This window comes from Lolium rigidum, chromosome 2 (genome assembly GCF_022539505.1).
Source record: "Lolium rigidum isolate FL_2022 chromosome 2, APGP_CSIRO_Lrig_0.1, whole genome shotgun sequence".
NCBI lineage: Eukaryota > Viridiplantae > Streptophyta > Magnoliopsida > Poales > Poaceae > Lolium > Lolium rigidum.
Genome location: NC_061509.1, coordinates 25,764,648 through 25,791,885, shown reverse-complemented (window position 1 = coordinate 25,791,885; position 27,238 = coordinate 25,764,648). Strand labels below are relative to the sequence as shown.

General features: G+C 43.9%; 3 protein-coding genes across 3 annotated transcripts; 1 reads left to right on the top strand and 2 right to left on the bottom strand.

Moving 5' to 3' along the window:
- Nucleotides 1-2,171: 2,171 nt before the first annotated feature.
- LOC124689384 lies at nt 2,172-3,473 on the top strand. Its single transcript, XM_047222927.1, has 4 exons — nt 2,172-2,297; nt 2,382-2,435; nt 2,776-2,904; nt 3,111-3,473. Exons 1-4 carry the CDS (start codon nt 2,172-2,174, stop codon nt 3,471-3,473), a joined length of 672 nt encoding a protein of 223 aa, XP_047078883.1.
- Nucleotides 3,474-5,816: 2,343 nt separating this feature from the next.
- On the bottom strand, nt 5,817-7,549 carry LOC124686113 (pentatricopeptide repeat-containing protein At2g01860-like). The gene has a single exon (XM_047220112.1). It carries the CDS (start codon nt 7,277-7,279, stop codon nt 5,846-5,848), a length of 1,434 nt encoding a protein of 477 aa, XP_047076068.1. The 5' UTR covers nt 7,280-7,549; the 3' UTR covers nt 5,817-5,845.
- A 13,151-nt stretch (nt 7,550-20,700) lies between these two features.
- On the bottom strand, nt 20,701-24,940 carry LOC124686112 (protein ANTI-SILENCING 1-like). The gene is made up of 10 exons (XM_047220111.1): nt 24,608-24,940; nt 24,045-24,213; nt 23,557-23,936; nt 22,745-22,771; nt 22,462-22,554; nt 21,870-21,948; nt 21,681-21,765; nt 21,060-21,171; nt 20,858-20,974; nt 20,701-20,771 (listed from the first exon to the last, which is right to left on the bottom strand). Exons 1-10 carry the CDS (start codon nt 24,938-24,940, stop codon nt 20,748-20,750), a joined length of 1,419 nt encoding a protein of 472 aa, XP_047076067.1. The 3' UTR covers nt 20,701-20,747.
- Nucleotides 24,941-27,238: the final 2,298 nt, after the last annotated feature.

Genomic DNA, 27,238 nt, shown 5'->3' with positions numbered 1-27,238 from the left:
TCATGTTGTGATAATTCTAATCCATTTTACATATTCCAATATTTCTCTAACTATGTGAACCAAATTCCCTTGAACCAGTACGAATGAAATCCCCTATTTGTTATCCACTACGCATTTGTATCCCGTTAAATATATGTTGAGAAAGAACAAGGAATTTGTGTCCTTTACAAATTATATGCATATGTGCAACAATATCAATATTTTTCATAAAGCAAACAGAGCTTGGCTCTGATGGTTAGGTCCCTTGTGGTGGAACCGGCCCACCCAGGTTCAAGTTCTAGACTTGGCATGGGTGTTTGCATTTACCTGAATTTATTCCAGGATTTAACCGGCGCTATGCTTTCAGTGGTAGGTGATGTGCTCGTCAATAGCGAGGCGCTAGTGGTGACTTCGTCAATCTCAAGATATGCCGGCTCAGTCCCTCGGAGGTGTTCATAGGGGTAGGTTGTGCGTGCGTTCATAGGGGTGTTTGTACGTGCGTGTTTGTGAGCGTCTACGTTGTACTGTTTTCTAAAAAAAATCATAAATGAATAGGATATATAATTTAATTTCCACCGCAAGGAGCACAATAAATTATTACTATATATGGACGTTATGCATATTTGCAATGATATCAATATTTTAATAAATACTCCTATACATATAAAAATTATCTCCCACATCAAGGAGCGCACAATAAAATGCCGTCATTTATGGATTCTATGTATATCTACAACAATGCAATCTTTTTTCATAAATATATACGATATGGAATTTAATTCCCACTACAATTAAGGAGCACAGTAAATTACCTTCATTTCTAGATTATATGTGTGTGGAGTTATATCAATTCTATTTCATTAATGAATATATGCAAAATATACTATATGATATTTCCTTTCATTTGCACCTAGGGAGAACAATAAATGACGTGAATATATTTATCTCTTCCATTAATATTTCAATCTATATAAATTGTTTACTTAATTTCCATCGTATCTACTTTGAATGATAGTGCAAGCATTCACATTTCTTTCAGAAAGGATGAAACTTATGTATGTTTTCTTGCTACTCTCTATCTTTTGCCTTGAGAAAGTTGCTACAACATGGTGTCACAACCCATATCTTCGGAGGCACATTCTATCCAAAATAGGGGCATCCTCTAATGTGAGCTTACTATCAACTAAGGCCAAACCATTAAATGGTGAAATGATCGATCATGTAAGTTCATTCTTATGTATGGTTCATTCATATATTATACATATCATGCTACTGTTTTTCTAATTTGAATTCTCTACAATAAGAACCAACTAAAAAGTAGTTGTACTTACTTATTAATACATGAAAATTGTATTTATCAAAATATGCATGAAATATGTTAGGAATTATATTGGTGAAATATGATGTGAGAGGCTTCTTGATGATTGGACATGCAGTCTCATTTTGTGGAGTTCTCATATTGGACTTTTATAGTCTAAGGGTGTAAAATTAAATTTTTGATAGCTAGAAGATGACATGTAGAATAAGTTTATATGTATGGTGTATCTACTCCTCTAGTTCCACTTACAGATGAAAATATTTATAAAGATATTACTGTTCTTTAAAAAAAGGACCCATGTACAAAGAAGAAAAATATTTGTTATTACAATGTTCAAAAACGAAATTGAACATTTTTACTTTTCCATAGAGTATATTCGATCATACTTTTTTCATGATATGACATAATTCTCATCTATGTATGTTTGAGATTTTTTTATAATGCATAATTTTGTAAACGTTGTATACTCAAGCATCAATCCTTTACATGTACAAAATCCACAAAGAGTGTTCCCGACATATTGCTACTACAAATCGACAAGCAAAATAAATTTAATTATTTTCCACTCTTAAAAGAACCATCTTGTTTTGGTATTTATTTGAGTCATACTTACCCCACAAATTTTTAATGTCTTAAAAGAATTAGCCAATACTTGCATTATATACTATATTAATTACCATTATTACACTATGACTTTTCTTTTTTTATTTTACATATCGTTATATAATTATTTTTGGGAAATTCAACTTAGAAATATATCAATATTTCATAAAGTTCCATCATAATATAATGTACTACTAATTATGTTTGTGTTTCTTTACAGCTTGCAATTTATGAATCAATACCATATTTTGTAATAAAGTTTTATGGAGCCATGGCTACTCTAGATGTTTTTGAGTCATTGGATGTCAAGAAGGGACAAATTTCTGCTGAAATCTGGGTAGCGAATTTCCAAGAAGGTCATCACGAGAATCTTAATATTATACATGTCGGATGGAACGTAAGTCAATTCATCCATCCTTGGTGGAAACGTTTTATTTAAAGTATGGTTTCTATGATTAATCGTATCTCCTGACTTATGTAGATTGCACCTTCTTATTATGGTGACAAAAAAACACATTTCCTTGTAGGATGGACGGTATGTTATCAACTTTCCACCTCTTTGTAACTAGATTTAACTTATATGTTTCAATTTGATTTCTTTTTCTATGGAAAATGTCTTGTGCAATTTGATCCCCATCATGGTGCTAACATAGCATGGAAAATAAAATACTACAACATCACGTAGGATTATCATATTGTTACGCATAAGAAGAGTAATTTGTAGTTTAGTACTAGTGTGGCACATGATATGCATTGAAACATGACAATAAACATATCTCCCATAGGTGCTAGCATATTAAGAGTATTTTCATGACTATGGCACGAAGTAGAAGGGTTTAGTTTGTATAACCAATGATTTTACTGGGAATGGCCAGGCTGATGGATACAACTCAACAGGATGTTTTGACTTGAACTGCAATGGATTTGTACCCGTTAACTATGCCCCTATTACTCCAGGAGATACTCTTGATGTGAAACGTAAGATAACTATCAAGATATTCAAGGTGGGATGCCAACTTTCTTGCAATTAATGTTTCTGATTTCTTTTTACTACTCAGCAATAGAATATATTGTTCTTATGTGTCAATGGAAGGTAAGAATTTATTTCTCTCCTTCCTTATGATGACAAAATAAATTTAGTTTTAAGTACATTTTACGATGAATTGAGTGAGTACTTATATATAACATGAGCACTTCAATAATTTTACAGAGTAAAGATGATGGAGATTGGTGGCTACACTTTGCTCGTGGTGGTGAAAAGCTTGCACCCGTCGGATATTGGCCAAAGAGTCTATTCAATACTCTAGATTACTATGCCGATCATATACAATGGGGTGGTTACACTACATCTCTTCCAGGGAACCCTAGCCCGCCCATGGGAAATGGGCACTGGCCTAGAGAGAACTCTGCTACATTTGAGGATCTACAATATATCAATGTAGATGAGACGGGTTATCCACCCCTTCCAATGCCCGGAATTCAATCTTACGTATCTAATAAGGAATGCTATCAAGTAAGTCGATTTATGACTAACAAGTTCAAGTACGGGGGACCTGGGGGTTGTACTAATTAGCATTTCCCTATGATATAATATGATCAATAAGTACTTCTATTGTACGTGTTCATCCACTCTTTTTATACATGATACGCGAAAAGTTCTGATGAGGGCTAAGCCTTCGATGTGTGGTCCGATATCACGAATTGACCATCCTCATATTGTTCATCCTCTCCATATCTGACCAGAAATTTAAGTTCCATATTTAAAAGAGTGACAACATATTGTTCATCCTCTCCATACTATATTATTAATCAAAAACTAAGACACAATTTACAACTATTTCCCAAATTGCTAGCCATATTCATACATGCCATCCATCAAACCATGAAGTCAAAGCAAATTAAAAGTTCGAACTCACCTTATGGTAAAGAGACTGAGCTCGCCAAAGTTGCACGACACATTGGCCAGCGCTGCCTTCCATCCAGCCTATGGTTGTGAATTCTGAGTTGTAACGTCTACCATCATAGAGTCAGTCTGGACATGGCATGTCCGGAACGAGGTGGTCCACAACAAACCTGCTCCGCCAATTAAAGCCTCAAGAAGATTCCTATGCAGCTATGTCGAGTCCCTGTTGATGATCAAGCAAGCGCCTACGGCGGATCCGACCAAGGGGAAGACAGTGGTGTCCTATAATCACCTGCAGCCCAAGGGGAGGAAGAAGGACGTTGCTGGCAACAAGCAAAAGGCAACAAAAAGATGGTCCAAGCCACCTCCAGGCTGGACGAAATTGAACGTCGATGGCTCCTGGGAGGAAGGAGAGCGGCGAGGAGGCTTTGTACTACGGGATGAGGAAGGCGGTATTATCTTTGCAGTTTGTAGGCATCTGAGCTCATGTGATGGCCCTCTGGAAGCTGAAATTATGGCATTTACTGAAGGCCTTGCTCTTGCGCTGGAGAGAACAGATTGCCCGATCATTATAAAAAATGATTGCCAGGAGGCAACGGCAATGATCAATGATGCTAGTGTTAACAGATCACCGGTTGCTGCACTCATAAATGAAGCAAAATACCTCTGTAAGCTAGGTAGAGAATGCCAGGTTAGGCATATCATTAGAGAACTGAACTCTGTTAGTCATATTCTAGCGAGATGGGGTTGCACTCGTCAGTGCACCCAAGTCTGGCCCCACTCAGGACTAGACTTCATTATGCGGGCTTGTAATCAGGACCTATCCTCTGTTCCTTGATTAATATATTTGAAATTCGCAAAAAAAAATAAAAATCATAGAGTCAGTCTGAGTTCTTTGGGTAAAAATGGAGCTAATACTTTATCCAAGCTCCTAAAAGCTAGTACTAGGGCAGCTAATTAACAGGTTTGGCACAAAAAACAATGATTAGGGTCAAATGAAGAGGAGCACATTTTCTCTTTGTTAAAATCTAGTTAAACGTCTTACCAACAGGTTTTGGACAGTTTCCCAAACCTAGTCTGAACAACAAAAACTGAAGTAGATGCCACTTTCATTCTCAATTTTTGGACGACTCGTAGTGCAGTAAATTCAGTCTCATAAGTATTTACCGGGAGAACACTTATATCCAGAAAGACAAGATCAGTCTACCCTCTTGCAATGGCAGTTAGTCCAATATCAGTGATTAATTGGTACCCGTACAAGTTTTACTTCTGAAGAGAGCAACCTTCAGCAAATTCTGGCCAGCCCTGTTATCAGATAGCCTGAAAAGTGGTTGAATCAAAATTCACAAACTGAGACGTGAACATATCATCATAGGGATGTACATCAGCAACGGAATGATATACACTGACAAGATAAATAAAAAGGACAGGGTAAAGCATGATACTATTTACCTCTCACAGAATTGGAGTGTTGTTAACTCTTAAATGATTTACAATTCCCAGTAACTGATCCCAATACTCTGTCTCCAATCTTCATACCAAAAGATTCAAGAAACCAAACAAATCTGAGTCATGGATTTCAAAATGTGTGTAACCAAAATGATGCTCTACGCAAAAAATAACCTGTTTGATATTTGTGAAGCAACCAATTTCATAAAAGGAATAAATCAGAAACATGTGCAGAGTTCAAGATTAAACATGACTGAAACATAATTTGACCATACACAAAAAGTTCCCATCTATCTCCATACAGCAAATTGATGCAAGCTTGGAAACACAATAGAACAATCTACAAAAATAATGTTCATTAATTTGTTAACAAACTGTTCAGAGAAATAAATGGATAGTTGGTACTAGCAATTAAAACTATCAACAATCTCAAAGGTTAAAGCAATGTATGCAAACCAAAATTCAGTATGAAGCATTATCAAATATACGCTTCTTAGCATAGAATTGCCAACACAGAATACACACACTCTTTGTGATACAACTTACCACCTACAGATAATTACACGAGCAAATACTTTCCCTTTTCCAGTGGATCAAGGATGTCCAGTTCGCATCTCAGACAAGCTAGAAACCAGCCTCCTGTCAAGCATCACGCCGGTGGACTCAGCCTCCCTGATCAGCTGCTGGCACTTAGCCGTCCTCCCCGCTACGGCATAGCCTTCAATCAAATTACAGTATATGTCACTGGTCGGAAGGAACCCAGCCTCCTTCAACCTAGACAGGTACCGAAAAGCCCTCTCTGGATCACTCAATGCCACACACAGCTTCACGATGACCCGGTATGCCGGCAGGTCAAGAAGGCAGTTTGCTTGCTCCATTTCCCACACCAGGGCCAACGCCTCCCGGTGCCTCCCGTCTCGGGAGCGGCTGTGGATCACAGTCGTGTACATCACCACGGTCGGGTTCCTGCCAGACGCCCTGAACCAGCTGAACAAGCTCTCCACGGCCGCGAACCGCCTGAGCTTTACACAGACCTTCATGACAGCCGTGCAGTCCTGCGGTCGCAGGTCAAAGTCCGGCCTCTCACCAAGCTCATCGAGCAGCGCAGCAGCGAGCCCGTAGCCTTCCGGTGTCTGGGCAACTTCCAGGATCAGCTTCGCGTAGATGCCCGGGTGCAGCGTCCTCTTGTTTACCCTGGCAAGCTCGAGCACCTTGCGCGCGAGGCCTGCTTTGCCCGCCCCGATGAACCCGCTCGCCATGGCCTCGAGGACGGCGCGGCTCGCCGACGGCACGCACTCCTCGAGCGCGGACTCCATCCTCAGCTCGTCGAAGCGCGCCAGGACCTCGACGGCCGAGGCCAGGATGCGGTCGTCGGGGAACAGCAGCACGGCCTTCTGCGCCTGCGCCCAGCACAGCGTCTGGAGCGCCCTCTCGGGGAGCCCCATGTGGCCGAGCTCCCGGATGGTCATAGAGAGCGACCCCTTCCGGAGGAACGGCGCCCAGCGGTCCAGCACCGTGGACACCTCGGAGTCCGGCGCGAGCGCGGCGATCTCCCGGGCGATCCCAATGAGGACCTCCGGGTCCTTGCGCACCCGGTCGCTGAACGAGGAGCGCGAGGGGAGACGGACGTGCTGCTTCGGCGTCGGGGCGGCCGGCAGCCTCGTCTTGTGGGGCTGCGGTAGCGGGAGCTGCCGCCGCGTCGCCGGGCTCGGGGGCTTCGGCGGCTTTTGGTGCATCGGCCGGGCGAACAGCGCCGAGATGGCCTCGATCTCGTCCTTGCTCCAACCCAGACCCCCGTCTTGATTCTCAGCAGCGGCGTTCTCTTGGCAGGCCTGCTGCCTATCCTTGGCAAGACCTCCACTGGACGAACCCGTGCAGGGGACGAGAGCTCTACACCGAGTAGGAATGCCATAGCTGCTGCTGCTGCGGAGCCATGTGGCGCCGAATGCCACCACTGACGCCGATGCTGCTGGTGAAACGCCGCCGGACAGCGCGGGGGGCGTTGGCCGGCTCACCAGAGACGACATGGCCGGCGAAGAAGTCACTTCTCTTCCGTCTGCCTGTAGCTGGTCGCGCTGCCACACCCGTACACCAAGCACGTAGTGGCAGGAAAGAAGCACCCGAGCCACGCCGGCGACGCAATTGCACGAACACCTTGAGTGCTGGTGGGCGGTTAGGGCTCCCGGAGACCTTAGCTCGACCCGGCGAGCACTTAAGTACGAACTGGACTTCCCGTGCGAGCTCAGCTTTGCTTCCCTGCCGCCGCAAGCCACCCGCCGACCGTAGGAGTGGGAGGCCGCGCCGCCGCCGCGAGAGGATTTGGTGATAATTTGTGGGTTTTTTCTTTTTGGAACGCCGGGGGATTTTTGTCGCACGGGCTCAGGATTGTTGCTTCTGCGTAGTGGCCTCTCGGGCAGAACGGCCCATCATGCGACAACTGTTAGACACTTTTTTTTTATCACCTGGTAGACAGTTTATATTGCACTCTTAAAAAAATATTAGCGGCAGAGCTGCTAAATTCATTGATTAGATACAAGTTATGTTTACACCAAAAAAAAGATACAAGTTATGTTACAGAAAGAGCTATAACTAAGGGGCGATTTGCACAAAAATAACTCAAAAGTGAAAGAAAAACACGGACTGACCCTCCGGTGAAACTATTTCACCCATCTAACCCTTTTGTGTGGCGTCCCTCCCATCGGCGCCACACATGCCAGTGTGGCGTCCCTCCTGCCGGCGCCACTCTCCCAGCCGACGTGGCGCCCTCGACGCTGAGCTGGTGCGCCGATCCGACGTGGCAGCATGTGTGGCGCCCCTCCCATCGGCGCCACACATGCACTTACAATTACCCAAGACATACTTGAGACAATTCATCTGGAACTTAGCCGTTTTACGAGGCTCTTGTGTGGCGCCGATGCCACGGGCGCCAGACAAAGAGGCTCGCCAAAACGGCTAAGGACTAATCGTCCGGAGCCCCTGGATGTTTTCGACCCAAAAGTTGCTATATGTTGGCATGTGTGGCGCCAATGCCACGGGCGCCACACAGTGCAGTGTGGCGCTAGTTTGAAGGGCGCCACACATTGACTTGTGTTAAAAACATGAAAAATCCTACCAAACTCCAACAGTTTTGAGTACAACATTGGACACAACAAGTAGCAATTTCAGAACATACACATATAAGACTTCATAGCTCACATCGTACCAAGTAGATTCAAACAACAAGTAGCATTACAAACATTGTTCGAAATGACATAGGGTTCTCAACTCGATACTTATGAAGATATAGTTCACAACAACACGTAGCACATCCTAGTGTCGTCCTCGACGTGCCGTCCTCACGGGCTGCTTCCGGACGGCCATCCTCTTCGTCCGCCGCCGTGGCTCTTGTTGCTGCTTGCTCCTCCCGCTCCTCCTCCTCTGAAGATAACGGCTCGTCGTTCCTCATCCTCGACAAAGATGATCTCCGCGGCGGCCCCTCATCCTCCTCAATGACAACCTTCTTTCCTCGGTTGACATAATCTTCCGGAATGTACCGGTTTGGAGCCTTGCCCCTTGGCTTCAACTGGTAAGCTGACCGTGGGGCTTGCTTGGAGGTATGCTTTGGAGGTATGATGTAATGTCCCAGGTTTAGAGACGATCGAGGGGTAGATTTTAGAAAGGGATGTGCATTGCATCGTAAATTCCGGAGAAATTTCGCGCTTTTAAAACAAAACTGCATAGAAGGGGGACAGGTTTCTCTCTCGACATCTTACAGGGTTGGGGTTTCGAGAGTGCGACAAACTTGTTCCTACTTAACTAGATTAGGGTTTTGAGAAGAGAGAAGAGAAGATGCATCACAATCCTAAGTTGCATGATTGAATTCCAAATTAAGTTGCATCATTGAATTCAAACCAAATTTGAATTTGAATTTCAAATTCAAACATCAAATGGAAATTCCATAATTCAAACTTGAGTTAATTCAATAAATAATTATAAGTAATCAAGAATATAAATAATATAACACTTAGATAAAGCTCATTAAGGAAAACTTGAGCTTTATCGATAATCACACATAATACAATGTCATTTACAATATCCAGAATAGAAATATGATATATTACAACACATTACACAAATAGGAAAAAAATAGAAAATGAAAATAAAAGAAAGGTACAAGTTATGATTCTATCCTAAATACTACAAGGTAATTATCATCTGATCTTGGACTTGATGATCTCCATGTTCATCTTGATCAATTGCTTGATCCCTGCACACAAACAAAACCAAAACAACATTATGCCAAGTGGCAATGCCACTTGGCAGGTTAGCAAAAATATTGAATTGAGTGGATATGACCAAGGCTGCCGAGCTGATCCATCTCACAGCCAAGTCCCAGGTCTGATGCAAAGCATCAGGTCACACACACAGCCTGCTCACAAGGCTGTGTGCATGGTGCACAACACACACACACAGCTAGTGAGTCACTCAAGCATGCCTGGCTCAGCTGTCGACCATGTGAGCAAAGCAAAGATGGTATAAAACATTTTCCACCGCCAGAACCCACAGATCATCGGCAGAATTCACTGGGTAAGTCCACCAGAAACCAAGAGCTAGCAAGAACAGCTCAAGAACACCAAGAACAGGTGAACAGCAAGAGTTGTCTCACCTAGCCCCAATTACCAGAAAGTAACCAAGCATCATCAGCAAGCCAGGAGGAGCAGGGCAAGATCATAAATCCAAATCAGAAGAAATCCTCTACACCAACAACTCAATCTAGGAGCTGGAGTGAGGTATACACAAGAATCATGAGCAAGCATCTGTCTTGCTCATAAATAAGCATGTGCATCAAACACACATAAGCAAAAGGGTGTGAGTACCCTGTTTGTATCATCATTTGGCTACCAGCCATAGGATGCAAGCAAAATAAGGGTAAAACCATTAGGAATGTATCCAAGGGAATACTGATTAAGCCAACAGAATTAAAAGTGACATAACCAGGGAAATCCAGCAAGGAACTAATCCCTATCTAGCCACCCAGATTCACCTAGCAACACACAGCTAGCAAAGCCATCAGAATATTGGACAGTTATCTGTCCAGTATGATTTCAACATCAAATAACCTAGCAGCCTATGAAAGACTACCAGGATTAGTGCACAGAAGCATCCAACAGAGGTAGGAGCAACCATTTCTAGCAGACAAAGTCTGCTAGGGTCACAACAGCTACCTAGCCACACAAGAAAGTCACCAAAGCATCACATCATCACCAGTAGGATTCAGTATGAGCTAGGGTACCCAACCAGTGGTTGGCATCCCTCTAGCTACATCAAATTCATCCATATGATCATACTGTTAAACAGTTCACATCATTTATCCATCTAGTAAAGCAAGGAATTACAGATAAATGAAACAGTTAAGTAACCAAAGCACCAACACCTTGCCAGTGACCCAATAGCTCACTGCAACCATCAGATGATGCTTGAGCAAGCATTAACACACACCAGCACAAGTACATGTGTCACACAGACACCAAGAGGAGCACCAGAAAGGCACAGGCAGCAAGCAAGCATGCAATCAACAAGCAAGTGGTGATCAATTGATCACCAGAGCCTGCTAGAGCATGCCAAAGCATGCTAGAATCAATCGCTGGCATCACACAGGAATTATATGAATTAAACAGCCACAGTTAATCAATAGATGCTTCACAGATAATCAAATAATAATTCATGATTGTATTCAGAGCACATCAAAGGCATGATGAGCCACTAGATCAAAATGCACAAGCAAGGCACACATCAAATCCTTATGTAATAACACTGTAAGCCCACGGTAATGCTCAATTGAGCACAATCCTAAATCTGAGCACCAGAATAAGCCATCATGGCTCTGGCACTTGCAAATTTGCAAGAAATTGCACACTGTAATCAAGCCAGGGTATCACACATGATCACACTTGAATTCTAACAAGTGTAGCAACTAGAATAGAGGCACAGAACAGGAATTCAGAAAGAATAGCAAGCACTAGCATGGCCTGGGCAACACTGGCCAAGGCCAGTAGGGCCAATAGCAAGAACAGCAGTAGCACAGGTAAGGCCATGGCAGCAGAGCAAGAGCAGCAGCTAGCCAAAAGTGCAGCAGTAGCACACACGTATGCACAGCAAGCTCAAGTGGTAGAGCAGGACAGTGAAGGAAGAAGCAAGGAAGAGGATGGAGGCGCACGTACCTGGGCGGAGCACCACATCGTGCCATGGCGGCACGGCGGCACGGGCCACCACGGCAGCGCCAAGCCGCGGCCAGGCCTGGCGTCGCCGAGCGCGAGCGCCCAATCACCACCACGGCCGCGCCCACGGCAGCATCACGGCGCCAAAGTCGCCGATGAGCGGCGCATCACCACGCAACCTCATGGCCGTGCGGGCGAACGCGACGGGGGCGAGCGAAGAAAGAGACGGAGAGCAGATCTAGCCGGAGGATCTGGTGCGCCGTCGTGAGGCGGTCCAGATCCGCCGCATCTCATCGCCGGAGTTGGCCGGAGATGGCCGGAATATTTCGGTGAAGGCGGCGGCGACCATGGCATCGCGAGAGAGAAAGGAGAGACTAGGGTTTCTGCGCGAGGAGAGAGGAGAAGACGAGTGGGCCGACCGAGCCGAAAGGGTGGCTCGGGTGCGACCTAACCCGCTGGGCCACCCTGACAGGTGGGCGTAGGGGCATTATGGTCATTTCACAAAATCCCTTAAATACAGAAACTTTGAAATTACATAGGAAATGTTTAAAAGCTCTAAAAAAATAATTAAAAATATGAAAATTGATCAGCATAAAATTCTCTATCTGAATAAAATGTCAAAGGGAATTTTTGAAGACAACTAAGAATAAGTCTTAATTTGATGATTTAAATAATCATTTAAATCACACATATTATTTTCAATAATGAAAATAAGTCCATTAATGCATTTGGACTTTAAAAACACCTTGACAACATTTCAAGGTTTTATTTACCCTAAATAGAGTATCTCCAAATCAGTCTTAGTATTAACCTCTTACATGAAATAATAATGTCATTGGAAGGGGGGAACAAACCCTAAAACTGGAATCATGCATAATTGCTTCTTTAACCATTGCCCTTATCGGACAATGATGCTATTTTTTCAGAAACAGAGGACAAGGGTCAGTCCACACCATCCAACTGCAAAACTTTGCGGTGTTCGAGCAAGTTCATCACTTGCTCATGTCATTTGAGTATTTCTATCAAATTACTTGCAAAGTATTATGGTTATCACTATTGCATAAAAACCAAAACCACTATTTTCATAACTATGAATATGACTATGTGGTTGGCAATGGAACCATGGATTGTGTTGATATGGTGGAGGTTCCATTGCAAGGGTTTATATCCATCTAGGATTAAACAACAACTGTCGCCAGTGATTCTTGTGCCGTAATAACCGTGTTAACCATAAGATCCGGAGTGGGACGGAGTAGTCAAAAGTGTTTCCACCTCTCGTTCATCAACGGACGCGCTTTATCGTAGTACACTTGTAATCCAAGGGGGCAAGCTGGTGAGGCTCAGGGAGTCCTAAGTCCCCACGGCATTGTCCGTAGTACACTTGTCGCCCGATGGAGTAAGATGGTGAGGCTGGGGAGTCCTAAGTCCCCACGGTATTGCGGTCTAGGATGGGTTGCAGCTACCGGCAAAGGAGTTTGGTTCGATCCCAGACTGTCGTCGTGGTCGGGGTCCACCCTGAAATCTAAGGGAATAATGGGACCGGCGAGGACCCAGGGTCGGGGCATGCAACAAAGGGTGGGTGTTCGAGGTAGCGGAGGAACATGATTGGCTAGACCTTATACCGGGCCTCACACCGAAGGAAGTGTGGACGGGAAAGCTGCCCGGTTGGCACCAAGGTTAAGATCTCTTATGGATAAAGCAACACACCTCTGCAGAGTGTAAAGAACCGTGACCTGTCACTCCCTGTTCCGGGATATGGAAGCTGCGAACGCGGCCGGAAAGGAGCTCCATGAAGTTCTAGTAAACCGGTGAAGGCTGACGGACATAGCTCTTTGAAATAAAAGCAATCTCTTGAAGAAATGTTTATCAAAACTTGCATTGGTATTAGACTTTCTGGTCTAATATCGTAGCTAGTGCATTAAACACCTCTTATCTATAATGAACTTGTTGAGTACGCTCGTACTCATCCCACTCTTAAATCCCTTGCTTAGATTGTCTGAACCGTCTGGAGGAGGACTACGACAACCCTGAAGGAGCCGAGATCATCGGCTATGAAGAACCAGACCTCTCTGGAGGTATTGAAGGCGTAGACTACCTCATAGTCTACGGAACCGGGGAGGCTTCCGGAGGAGATCAAGCCTAGAAGCACCGAGTAGTAGTAGTAGCCGAGCAGTGCGAACTCTTAGTACTTAGTTGCTCGAGGAGATAAATTTATAACTTAATGAGACTTCTATATTGTAAGTTAAGTTGGGTTCGCCTCGAACCCAGGAGTATCCCTCTTAGGACCCAAGAGGAGCTCCGAGACGATATGTGTATTATGCTTGTAATAATAAATGAATGAGTTATGGATCTGCTATGTTCTGTTGTACTACTCTGAGGGATGTAATATTTGCGAAATGGTACTTCGTGAATGTTATATCAACGACTGGCATACTACAACATGCAGTGGTATGCAGGGTCACCACATATGCTTTGACTCAGAATTTCCTCGTCGTCAGGAATCTTCACAAACATGAACACATGAGATTACAAAAGTTGAAATTAGTAAGAACATGTTTGACAGCAACAAACTAGTCCATACCTCCCGCTCTTCAGAAGAGGAGGATGTAGGAACTTCGCCTTCGCGGCAACCTAGCAAGTTGGCTAACCGCCGCATCTTTCGTGCAGTGTTCTGCGTCATGGAACTCATGGTTGCAAAGCCACTAGAACATAATAGCGTACATTCAAAGTTGGTGATCATACCTTAATGAAATGCCGCAACGGTCCGACAGGCTTTTCATCTCTCCCGCTCTACTCCCACATAATCTCACACTCGTGAGCTGTTTTTTGGATCTCTGTCCGCTGTGACAAACATAGCATACACAATTTAAGCGAGCACATGACAATCTAGATGATGTACTAGTTAGTGAGAGAATCCATTACCACGAAGTAGGGGCAGTAGATGATGTACTAGTTAGTGAGACGCGTTAGAACATGCCAGTAGGATCATGGAAACATCCTGGAGAGTAGGGGCCATCTCGCCGGCCCTCAAGTGGAATGTGTGCGTCTCCGACCTCCACCGGTCGACAAGGGCGGTGAGTGCCGAGGGGTTCATGTTCGCCCCCCCCCCCCCCACGGCTTACAAGGGATATGAACGGGAGAAGACCGGTAGGCTCGATGAACTCCGTGTACCTCTCGTCATATGGTATATCCACTGTGCCATGGTAACGAATCTTCAAAGGGTGAAGATCCGTTGTCCTCTCCGTCATATGAACAGCCCGGTGATCCCTGTCATACTCTTGATCCAGGAGCCACACCATCCTACATGTTTACACAAATACAACATATTATGAGCAACACATACATGAGAATATATCCAAATAAGCCATCACAAATACATCAAATACATACATATACATTCATATCTAGGGATAGAACACCATATGAGTTATTCCTTCACATACACATTCATGAAATTTGATGCCTAGGGTTCCTCCACGAATCTAGGATACATACATATCTAGTTTCCATGTCTAGGGTTCATGTACAAATCTAGCAAAATTTAACATCTATGATTCCAACAAATCTATGGTTCAAACACATGCATACAATGAGGCAAATCTTGGATGAATACATGCACATCAATTTCAATACATACACATCAATATAGATTCCAACAACCAACATTTTCAATCTAGGAAAAACGGGTAAATCGAATTAAACCGGAGCAAATCTTGGATGAATCAAAGGGGAACGAAGGGGAATACCTTGAGGATTGTATGGGGATGGATTTGGCCGGCCAGATCTGTCCAATCCGTGGAGGATTTGGTGGGGGCGGAGGAGAGGCGGCCGGCGGCGGCAGTTGAAGGAGAGAAAGAGAGGAGAGAAAGAAGAGAAAGAGAGGGTCGGGCTGGCGGCGGGCGCGGGCGCCACACTTAAGTGGATGTGTGGCGCCCGTGGCATCGGCGCCACACATGCTAGTGTGGCGCCCGTGGCATCGGCGCCACACATAGAGGCTCGCCAAAACGGCTAAGTCCCAGACGTCCGAAGCCCCTGGATGTTTTCGACCGAAAACTTGATATAAGTTGGCATGTGTGGCGCCGATGGGAGGGGCGTCACACATGCTGCCACGTTGGATCGGCGCACCAGCTCAGCGTCGAGGGCGCCACGTCGGCTGGGAGAGTGGCGCCGGCAGGAGGGGCGCCACACTGGCATGTGTGGCGCCGATGGGAGGGGTGCCACACAAAAGGGTTAGATAGGTGAAATAGTTTCGCCGGAGGGTCAGTCTGTGCTTTTCTTTCACTTTTTGGTTATTTTTGTGCAAATCGCCTAACTAAGGCGAGAAGAAACCCTAGTCGCCAAAGCAAAAAAAAAAAAGGCAGAAAACAAAAGCAAAGAACGCAGCCCTAGTTGGAAGGGATCTTCGCTCATTCCATGTTCCAGAGGATGGCCTCATCTCGTATTCGTGCGAAGAGTGATGCAACTCAACTCGGCTAACCGATTCCATTCTTTCCATATTTCATCCCCTTTCTTTTTCCTGCCGATGACTTTGCATGGCAAAGATCAAGCCACTCGGTGATGGAAGATATACCCATCAAAAATGAGAGCACTAAGGCCTGAGTCCGAGACAAGAAGGCCAACACCGACCATACTTGCCTTGCCCAAGTGAATTCAGTGAGTATGTGCCATGGTGTTTCAAGATTCCGAAAACAGAGCCCCGCAAATAGTGCACTTTTTGCAGAAAGAGAATTTGTGGCATCCGAGCTCCATGGTGGTATGTATACTTGTGCAAAGTATACGTAAAAAGTATATTCTATTTTGTGCTGCAGAAAAAATGTGGATGTATAAAGGAATAACGTACTTTAATTTTATTAAAAAATTGTCTTTTTCGTGTAGCCTAAATGTGATGTATCTTTTAGCGAAACTAGCGTGTAGCTTATAGAATATATGTGCATATCTAGTTTTATGTGGTATTGTTTGGTTCCTAGAATTTTTATTATTTATTTTTGTATGACGATTGTTTTGGAGCCCGGTATTTAGATGATTTAAAAAGTTATGGTTTTCGATAAGGTGATTCATATTTATATCGTGATGGCTAATTCTCGGTTAACCGAGAATCTACATAGGACTCGATCGACCCCTTGTTGATCTTTTTTCTCTATTAAGTCTCCTTTTATTGTGGCCCGTTGTCTGTTGGACCCGTTTAGTATATAAGTCTTGTTAATGTTTGTTACTTTTTTGCATTCATGTCGCTCGATAATCGAGCTTTTTTGGGTTTTCACTTTTTTTCCAGGTTTTGGTACGATTTCTCTATTTTTTGTGTTTTTTTTGTGCAATTGCATGTAGATTAATTACCAATTGGATAGAAATGCCTATTTTTAAGTGAATTACATAAATATGTGCAATTAGACATATTGGTGCCATTATAATATGTGTGTAATTTGGCCATAAAATTGTATGCCTATTTTTCCCTCATAGATGTACAATTTCATATTGATATGTAATTACATATATATGTGAATTTTTTTTGTGTGCATTTTTTGTTCCTCTGTAAAAATAGAGCTTAAAAGAGCCTAGAAACACTTAAGGAGGGGCTTCCACCTAACTCAGTCCGAAGTGTTGTGATTTCATTGCACTCTTTGAAGCGTTTTCCAAAGTTTGGAGAACTGCAAAAATGTGATCCATGGACCATGGTAAGGCCACCATATGAATTGATTTGAGTCACCCCAAAACTCATTAATTATGAAAGGCTTTGCTAACCGAGCATAGTACGAGTTTTGATGCAAACCATGTCCGAAATTATGTAACCTCGAAGGTGGTGAAACTACCTACCCTACCAATCCATGGCAGTTATGGCTTTGTGGGCGACACTCGACAAACAACCTCGGATGATCTTCTGGCGACCTCCCCGGACATGCTATTATGGACTTACTTCCCACATTCAGTGAAATTTGATCAAATTGTGTTGAATTGCATTCGAGTTTTCATACAAAATGCATATGAAAGTATGGAACTCGACGATGGTGAAACTACCTACCCTACTAAACCATGACAGTTATGGCCTTGTGGGTGAGAGTAGACCAAACCACCTCGGATGAGTCCATGACCTCCTCGGGAATGCTATTATCTATATCTATATCTATACCACTATATAGTACACGAGTTTTTGAATTTGGATTTACCACCCACATTGATTTAAGACTTTGTTTTGAAGTACATTGATTTAAGACTTAATATATGCTCTCATATTCAAAAGTGCATTTCCGGATAGCGGAAGCCTATTTTTCTGGATAGCGGAAGCATATGCTCACATGTTCATACTTACATAAATCTGTAGCATTTTTTTAGACAAAGAAAGTATCATACTTTCTAAATATATTAAGTCTTATCGTAAAATTCTTCGGCTAGTGACTTTTAGTATACATACTTAGTTAGCTACCATTTCTGCCAAGCCTAAAGATAAAAGATAAGGTGGAAAAAAATCAAGTAAATCATCAAATCCTGTAGTACCAGGATAGGAAGAAGACTGGAAAATCTGTCTGAAACAGAGCCCAACTATTGTCTTACCCAGCATACCTATCGAGGCATCAGTTGTTCAACTTGAAATTTCTTAAATAATCTCCAGATGATAGGTCTCAGCAGCACCTCACGCTGAACCTATGTGGGCCGTTAGTGGTTATCGTTTGTGTGAAGGTGGGTTCATGCCTTTCTTCTACCTCTTTCACTCTGCCAACCTTGTGTGTTTATGTCCCACAATCCGCGAATTTGGTCAAATTTGTTCAATTAGTTGTCTGTCCAATTGGTTGGCCATCCATATTTCCTGGAGTGCGGCTTGAATTTCTTAATTCCAGGAAACAGAAAATAGGTTTAAAACATTCAGGATATCATAACTCAGGAGTAAACTGTTGCAGCCTTTTAGAAACATGAATATACAATTATTACAAGGTCACGACCGATTGATAACAAATGAAATAAGCTCCTTTTGTAAGCATAGTGGCACCGATGATGGATCGAGCAGTGATCTGTTTAACTAAGTACTAACACAAACGCGCTTAATTTAAACATGCAACACCGCAAAGTCTAAATCGATTAGCCTAGTGATTTGTCTTCTTGCAGTTGGATCTGGTCAAGTGTGCCCATCAAAATTCGTTCACTAGCTAACTACCTACCTTACGATCAACAACACAAGTCTATCTTAGTGATACCATTATTTTGTCTTGGTGTATCAATTAATATGTACTCACTGGTATTTTGTTTCACTAATTTTTTTAGCAAGTTGGACTCTCTGTTCTTGGGATAACTTTCTATTATAGCCCAATTAACAGCATATGGGTCAATGAACCCAATGGCATAGACTGTCTTTTTTCTGCATTCGAGAATCTTCCATCTGCATAATGGTGTACAAAAGAATATATAGTGCGGATAACTACAAGCAATGAACGAGTTGAGCTAGAGACTTAATTACAGAAATAAATTACTTACAAACAATAGAAACTAACGACGGATTTATCGAGAGCGTCTAGATTGAACAACTGAAACAATTCTTCAAGCTTAATAGTTATGGAGTCTTCACGGTAGTAATGATCATTCCGTACTGCCACCATGAGGTAATTATGATCTCCCTTCATGATTTCTCGTACCACTCATGCAATTTTCGCATTTGTGTTAGTAGGAGTAGGATTTGCGTCTAACCAAAGGCTGCCCACTGATATATTTCCATGCTAGTTCATCAGACTTGGGCAAATCATCGAGGCCTAGCAATTGATCAAAAGTAAGACCTTGTAGTCCCGCTACATCAGCTAGACCTTGTAGTTCTACAGTACTACTCTGAATCCTGAAACAATGTCATGAGAGTAACTCTAATAGTACCCGTAAAACTAGCCGGAATCATATTATTCTAACGAGTTTACGGCTTCGGGCTGAAAGAGGCCCAAAATGGAGCCCGAACTCGCGGTCTGGCCCGTAAACAGAGTTCGGGGGCTCGAGAAACTCGGAGGCCGCCCCGTATTAAAACGGGTCGCGGAGGAGTTCGGATTCCAAACCCTACTCCCCTCTGTCGCTGCCACCCGCTCCGCTGCCACCACCCACCTTCTCCGACGAGGAATCCACTGCGCTGAAGCGCCGCTTCGCCCCAGCTATGCCACCCATTGGCCTCGCGCGGTAGCTCTGTACGGGGTGGCGCAGGTTTGGGCGGCGAGGACTCGCCGCCGCGGCCCCCCGGAGGCGGAACAACGGAAGTTCAACCGCCCGGAGGGTGAGCGCAAGCGCAGCGTCCGCCGGTGGACGAACTGGGGGCTCACGCCCCCAGGCAAGCTCACGAAACACACGAACACCGGTGCCGAGGGCTCCTCCTCCCGAGGTTCGAGCCGCCCCCGCGCTCCGAGGAGGAAGACGTCGTGGTCGTGTGGGAGCCAACATTCTCCGCAGGGGATTACGTCCACGACTCCGACGAGGAGGACGCCGTGATCGCGCAGGTGGGGGCGATCACGGAGGCAGAGGCCCGCACTCACTGGCGCCGGGAGGAGGCCGACGCCATCCGCCAAGGGCGGGAGTAAGAGGTGGCGCGCCGGGAGGAGCGCGTCCACCGTGTCAAACTCGAGATCGCTCGAGCTTGACTCCCAGTAGGAGCTCCTCGCCGTCCTCCGCGTCGACGCCCTCCTCCGCCACCACTGGCACCGCCCCGTGCAGAGGCCATCGGGGCATGCATCATTTTGGTCGGAATTAGTTCACGTGGTTAGCGCTAGTACTTAATTTAGGTTTTTTGTACGTATTATGTAAAATTTGATGCTCAATCGGAGCGTCAACGTATCACCTATATCTCTTCATCAGTGAATTCTCCCGCGACATTTTAATTCCGTTTTTTCAGTTCGAGTTTTACGGTTTCTGTTCTGTGGAGTGGCAAAATCATCCTACGCGACGTTTTCGGGAGACTGAATATAGCTCTTTCAGTTCCGACTTTTTCAGTTACTGTTAGAGATGCTCCGAGACATTCCCCGCTACTCTGATTCCTGAAGCTACGTCCTGAGAAATTTCCCCCTCTATACTTTTCTTCCGTAACAAAGAACAACCTATGGTGCAGTTAGATTTCCCCTCGGAATTCAACAGAGTTGAAGCCAAAACAATAAACCATTGACGCATAATGTTGCCATTGCGACAAAACTTGCAGGTAGGTGTTGCTTCAGGTGACAACAACACACCAAGATCCAAGGGATGATAATCAGTTGAGAACCCCATCCAACAGCTGACACGCAGAAAAACAGGCTGGTTCCCGTTTGGTTAAGCAATTCCAATAACGCTACTTCCCAATCTTTGCTGCAAACTACTTCCTCTCATCTGCGTGCTTCTACAGAAAATATCAACACACAAACTTAAGGTCTCAATTTATAAACCCCCGTACAAATATTGAAAGCACGGAGGAACTGCAATTACCTTATGAAGTATACTGAACTTTCTTGCTTGCTTTTCTCGGACAAGCATCCAGTCCAATGCCAGGTCATATTCTATTGTGTTGGGTTGAGAGCAATGTGAGGTCGATACTGCCTTCTCCTGCAGAAAGAGCAATAGTTGCATAAATATCATATTCAGAAAAGAAGTAACTGTGACAGGATTAATTTTACAACACCATCAGCACCTGGTCTTCTCGTTGTCTTTGACTCATTTTTTGATTACTGATGGTTAAGTGCCCAACTAGAGCTCCTGAAGGTTTTTTAATCTTAAGTAACCCTTTGCTGCAGTAAAGTGGTCTGCAAGTAATACAAATTGTAAGGACCAGTGGGTTAACAAAAGAAAACCAAATTAAACAAAGTTACTTATTACCTCCCTTCCAAAATAAGTAACTTAGTTTTGTCTAGATACGCACGCATTTCAATGTGTAGATACATTTGTATCTGGGAAAAAGTTAAGCCACTTATTTTGTAACAGAGGGAATATTTCCTACTGTGCTATACAATTATACTGTCTCAACAAACTGTCTAACCATCAATGGCAATGTTGCACGTGCACAGTCCCTGTTTTATTTGCCAACTAAACAAAGAACTAAATCACATAAATTGGTGCTCATGGTAGTAGCAATTGGTAATATAAGGCAATGTTAGTTTTGATCCATCTTTTGCATTTGGTTTGAAGGAGCCATCATGTGAAAATAACAAACAGTAGCAACAATTGATATGAAATTCATTACATGACCTCAGTGAAAAAAATACACGGTAGATTTCATCATTCCAACAAGTATCAACGCAACAAAGTCAGTTACCTTCCACCCACTACCAAGCCTGAATTGATCTTCGAAACAGCAACGTCAGCAGCTTTTTTAGATTTAAATACAGCATAAGCTTTTCCTAAAAATAAGAAGGAAAATTGTTTAAACTGTATTTAAAACAAGGTTACCTCAAACATGTAGGCTTTGTGTAGAAGAGTGAACTTGCAAACAAAACTCACTCACCATTGTTAGGATCATCATAGGTCGGGTGGTTTATAGGCCGAGCTCTACAAGTTAGTTGAAGCGCCTCACGAATAAGTTCCTGCAAGCATATGATTATCATGAGAAATAATCATTAGATTGATAGTGTGATACTCAAAAGGAGTAGAAAAGGTGCTAAACAGGGTTGACAAAGATTCTTGAGCAAAAGAAAATGGATATGAACAAAGAATTCATCAACTTTTTCAAGTCCCTACATTCTCCACGTGTCCCCCCAGGCCCGCACCAACTTGCCAATGAATATAAAGTAATATATACAACATTTTTTACTTTCAGTAGCAGAAAAATAAAGTACTCCATCTGATCTATAATAAGTGTCGCTGATTCAGTAAAGAGTTGTACTAAATCAGTGGCAATTATTATGGATCGTAGGGCACTTTGGGAGAATGTAGAAGTTAAGCAAGCAGAAATTAAAGTGTACACAGTGACAGTTGTGCAACAGAACATACAGCTTAAGCTATTCAAGAAGATGATACTTCTAGGCCGGGAAATACAATAGAGAACAAAATGCAGCTTGGGCTTCCTGACAACCAAAAAGATAAAGAGAACATGGTACCACTATGTCAGAAGCTGCAAACTGTATGTCCAGATTCTGGATATACACTAGTCTCCCCTCGTCATCAGAAACTCGTAGTTCCTCATGCCATGGCTGCAAATTTCATTTAACAGACTAACATATAACTGAAAGCCAAAGCATAATTTCATTTAATATACAGTAACATAGAGCTGAAAGCATATTCTACTTTTGACTAAACGACTTATCAAGTGCAGATAAAACAAATGCGTCATCAGGCATAGCATATATACAAGCGACTCTACAGCGAAGAGAGATAACTCACAAGAGGTTTGAACCATTTGCTTCGGTCCTGTTAAATAGCATAGAAGTGTATCAGCACACGGAAGAAAACATTGGAGAAATTGTAAACGAGAACTTGTATATGGTTTATCCCTTTTAACCCACTCATGAATAGCATTGGTCAAATCTCAACAGCAAATGCAGATAATGTTCGGCCAAATACAGAATAAAACCTTAAAGCAAACTAATTGATAACTATGAAGCACGTCTGCTTGTTGTGTACAAATATACCATTATTTGCACAAGACTCAACCCACTGATGTAAGAAATATAGCTGAAAGAGAGATAAGACTTTGGATACCAAATCTCAAAAGGAATATGTGCTACAGAGACAATGCCCCCAAATACCCGTTGTAGTGCATGGCAGCAGTTTGAAGAGACTGTGTTATGGCAATGAATCGGTAATTTTCAGTACAATGATAAATTCAGACATACTTCTACCTAGATAAAGCAATATTGCATCCAAATGCATGCATTTAAGATGTTTAAGACAGCTGAGGACATGTATGTGTGTCTTCGACATATGGACTGGCAAAATCTGTGAACTAAAATGCTGCAAACAAGAGAAGCCCTATAAGAAATATCGTATTTCACCGAGGAAACAAAATATTCCTTATCGTTTTGTGTGTTAAATTGTGATATGATGCAGTTAGATAGCGATCAACTTGATTTCAGTTTCAATGAGTGCAACGGAACAAAGAATACAAGAGGTGGCACATGTGTTTTACATGTTTATAATATGCTCACACAGAAATATGTCAAAATAGTTCTATATTAGTTCAGGAAACTTACAACAGCCTGTCTTGTCGTTAGTTCCAGAGGACCAGGGCGAACTTTCACGTCAGGAACTGGGGCCACACTCGGTCCAGTAAGATCTTGGGATAATTTCAACTTCTTGGAAGGCATCTTCTCAGAAAGATCTTTCTGTGTGCGTTTAGGAATATCTTGTGTTGGTTTGGGAACACCCTCCTTAACTGCTGGGGGGAGAGGAACGGCAGCAACCTTTGCTTTATCCTCCTCTTTGACTGCTGGAGGGCGAGGAATAGCCCCTGACTGGGGAGGGGTCACTGCAGCAACTGGATTTTCATCCTCCATCTCAACCGCTGACTGTGGAAGGGGTGCAACCAGACCTTGCGTATCCTGATCCGCATCTTTATGATTAAGCAGACTGTTGACTGCATCATGAGAATAATTTGAGATTTACATGGATACAATGTATTGGGCAAACGAAATATGTACATATGTGATCCAATGCATGAATGAAATCTGGATCCTAGACTGACCTTCCAGCCCTCCAATTTTTTCAGGTACTTTATCAGAAAATGTACAGTTTCCAACATCGAAGAACCTACAGAAGATATAATCAGCAACTTCTTGTTCCCTTGGAGTAGGCTGGCGATTCCTCTCATCCTTTGAAAGGCAAACAACAGTGCATTTTCCAGCAATAGCTTCCTAATTGAGTGATGAACAAATGGCTAAATTAGAATATTTTAGTTGTAAGAAGGGTAAAAAATGAACTGAATTAGCAGTGATGTGCCAAAGTCGCTTCAAAGTGTAACTGTTGAACCCTAATAGAGATGTTCACATGCTTGTCGAACTGCTTTCCCGACCAAGCTGGTTCAGCTTAGATTTTGCAAATGAGCAAAACCAGGCCCGATGCAGTTCACTCGGGCTTTCCTTGTGCCTAGAGTTCACATCTATTGCCAGATATACTCCACAAAGTGTTAACCAACCTTTTATTTATGAAGATTGGAACTCTTTAACTTAAAATTACATTTATGATTTGTGGGTCTATCCAAACATAAGGAAACACAAATCTATGCATAAAGAAGTTAAAAAAAACTACCAGTGGATTGATATCAGCAAGGCCAGTGCCATCACCCGAAGCAAGAAATATCTCCTTCTCCGCCACAGGACCGCTTAAGTAACTTCTGATCTCATCCGGGGAGAAAAACCAAAGAATCTTTACTCTCTTAGCTTGATTTTGCTGCCATATCTTTAATATCTTTCCGATGTACGGTTCAGGTTCACCATTTTTAAAAAGATACACACAGTCATACAATGAGTACTTCACATTGTCAAATGTGAAGGAACCATAGAACTGTGTGTCCATCTTAAGACGACCTTTTGCTCTCTTGATTCCCCATGAGAACTGGATATTCTCACTAGTTACATCCATTCTGAGAATGGCCACTTGCAGCTCAACTTCCCCTTACCAGATGCCTAGTAGAAAGATAAAGGAAATAAATTAAGCAACACCAAAAATATTAGCACAGAGTTATCAATAACACTATCACAGTAGCGCAGCATACAAGAGATACTTGGATCTGCTACAAATATTTGGTTGGCGTGGAGTCCACATGCTAATTAGGGTGAAATAAGAAATTAATAGGAAGACCGTTAGAGAAGCAGCAAGTGCGTAGATGAAACTTGCAGCTCAGGAGTGGCTTGTGCTCTATTGGCTTGTCCTCGGGTTAAATTAATTAGGTTGGATAGGGCAACGAGAATAAAACGTGGGTTGTGGTCTTCTTAGCCTTCCACTTTTCTTGTAGGCCAACCATAAACCATAAGCATATGATTTAGTCTTGATATCAGTTACTGTATAAAGGCGATTCATCAGAAATCCATTTAATGCACTCGACCTATGGAAAACTTGATATATTTCCCTCCCGGGGAGAAAAGCACGCTCACTCCAGTACCACAAGAATGGGCAGGTCGAGCAAAACCCTCGGGCCTTGTGTTCATTACTTGGTAAAACTACCATCATGTCACTATGATAACTCGAATAAATCGATTGAAAAAAAGCAAATGCTGCAAGGAAACGGCGTACCAAAAGGAACATTAATTCCGAGAGCACAAAATTCAGGTGACAGAGTTGTGAACGTAACAGATGGTGCAGGCAAGACGTACGTGATTACAAGAACCCACCCCCAGAATTGATGAACGCACGGTCTCGTAGCCAAATGCCTAGATCGAGAGTTGCAGGAAGAAACACCGCAGCACACTTGCCCTCCAACTCGATCGAGGCAAACCTAGGGTTGCAGAAACTGAAATAAATTGACAAAACCGAAACCCTAGAGGGAGGGAGGAATGGCGAGAGGGATGGACAACGAACAACTACTCCCGGAGTCGCGGTGCCGCCGGCGATGGGGCGTCGCCTAGGGCTGCTCTGCTCTGAAGGGCAGGTGAGGACTAGCGAGTTGGTCCTGGAGGCTGCGCGGTCGGACCCGACCAGTGAGGCCCAATGTGATACGGATGTAGTAGTATGATATCAGGGTGGTGGTGGTGATGGTGATGTAGGAGGAAGAGGGCAGTTACCTAGCTTGTGCGGGACAACGGATGGAGTGCGGGGGAGAAGCGGAAGTAGGGGAGGTGAGGTCCTAGGAGAGGCCGTCGGCGGTGACGACCTCCACCTCCGACGGCGAAGAGGGGGAAGAGGACGCCGGAGAAGCTTGACTTGAGGTGACCAACTAGGGCTGCGCCGCGCGCGTGGGGAAGAGGGGGAGAAGGCCAGGCGATTTTTTTTAAATAGTACGAATTATTTATTTAATTCCAAGAATAGCGCGCGATTTCAAAAAATTTGAAAAGTGTGACCCGGTCGGTCATTAGCTGACCGATCGGTCACTAGTAGTCCGTCTGTGAGTCGGCTGAAAAAGTAGTTGGTCGATAGCTGACCAATTGGTCAGGACCGACCGGTCTGCTGATAGGGGGCCTGTTGGCCGACAGTACACCGAACCACTCCTCACGTTAATTAGCATGTACCTGATGTCTTGATAGCATTCATGCATGCTCGCCACTATCTTGAAAGCAGGAAAATCAGCGAACTACGCGGGCCGACAACAACAATAGTGTCTCTCTTAGGGCATCTCCAATGGGACGACGCATTTCGAACGACCAAAATGTTCGCGCGCGTCTGTTTGCGTCGGCCCAAATGATCGAAATCGACGTGCGTCTCTTTGCGTCGGGTGGCTCCAGCGGCACGACAAATTTTTTCGATTTTGCATTTTTTAAACATAAAAACATATTACATAGTAAAGATAGGAAAATAAAAATATAAAACCTAATAATGCCTACGCCTACTCGTCGTCGTTGTCGATCACGACGAATTCGGTACCGGCCACGAACAGTTGGGAACCGGCGGAACATACGCCGGTGCCGACGGCGGTGGTGGAGGTGGAAGGAGCCCACGTCGGTGGTGGAGGTTGAGCAGCCCACGCCGGTGCTGGAGGTCGAGCAGCCCACACCGGTTGTGGAGGTGGACCACACCACGCCGGTGGTGGAGGTGGAGCCGCCCACGGGTTGTACAACGGAGGTGGAGGCGGCGGTTGCACCGGTTGCGGGGCCGAGTCCTCGAGCGCCCGTCGTAGGGCCTCTTCCTCCGTGAGTCCCGGCGGCATGATTCCGGTGGCGTACCGGGCAGCGGCGGCTGCACCGGTCGGTCCACCTTCGAGACGAGGACGCCGAGCCTCTCGATCTC

Bases quoted from the DNA above. Each gene is read 5' to 3' on its own strand.
- LOC124686112 (XM_047220111.1), bottom strand. From the start codon at position 24,940: ATGGATGTAACTAGTGAGAATATCCAGTTCTCATGGGGAATCAAGAGA. The intron at 21,172-21,680 runs GTAACTGACTTT...TATTACTTGCAG, and splicing joins GGCTTGGTAGTGGGTGGAAG to ACCACTTTACTGCAGCAAAG. The intron at 20,975-21,059 runs GTGCTGATGGTG...CTCTTTCTGCAG, and splicing joins AAAGACAACGAGAAGACCAG to GAGAAGGCAGTATCGACCTC.
- LOC124689384 (XM_047222927.1), top strand. From the start codon at position 2,172: ATGGCTACTCTAGATGTTTTTGAGTCATTGGATGTCAAGAAGGGACAA. The intron at 2,298-2,381 runs GTAAGTCAATTC...TGACTTATGTAG, and splicing joins TTATACATGTCGGATGGAAC to ATTGCACCTTCTTATTATGG. The intron at 2,436-2,775 runs GTATGTTATCAA...GGGAATGGCCAG, and splicing joins ATTTCCTTGTAGGATGGACG to GCTGATGGATACAACTCAAC.
- LOC124686113 (XM_047220112.1), bottom strand. From the start codon at position 7,279: ATGTCGTCTCTGGTGAGCCGGCCAACGCCCCCCGCGCTGTCCGGCGGC.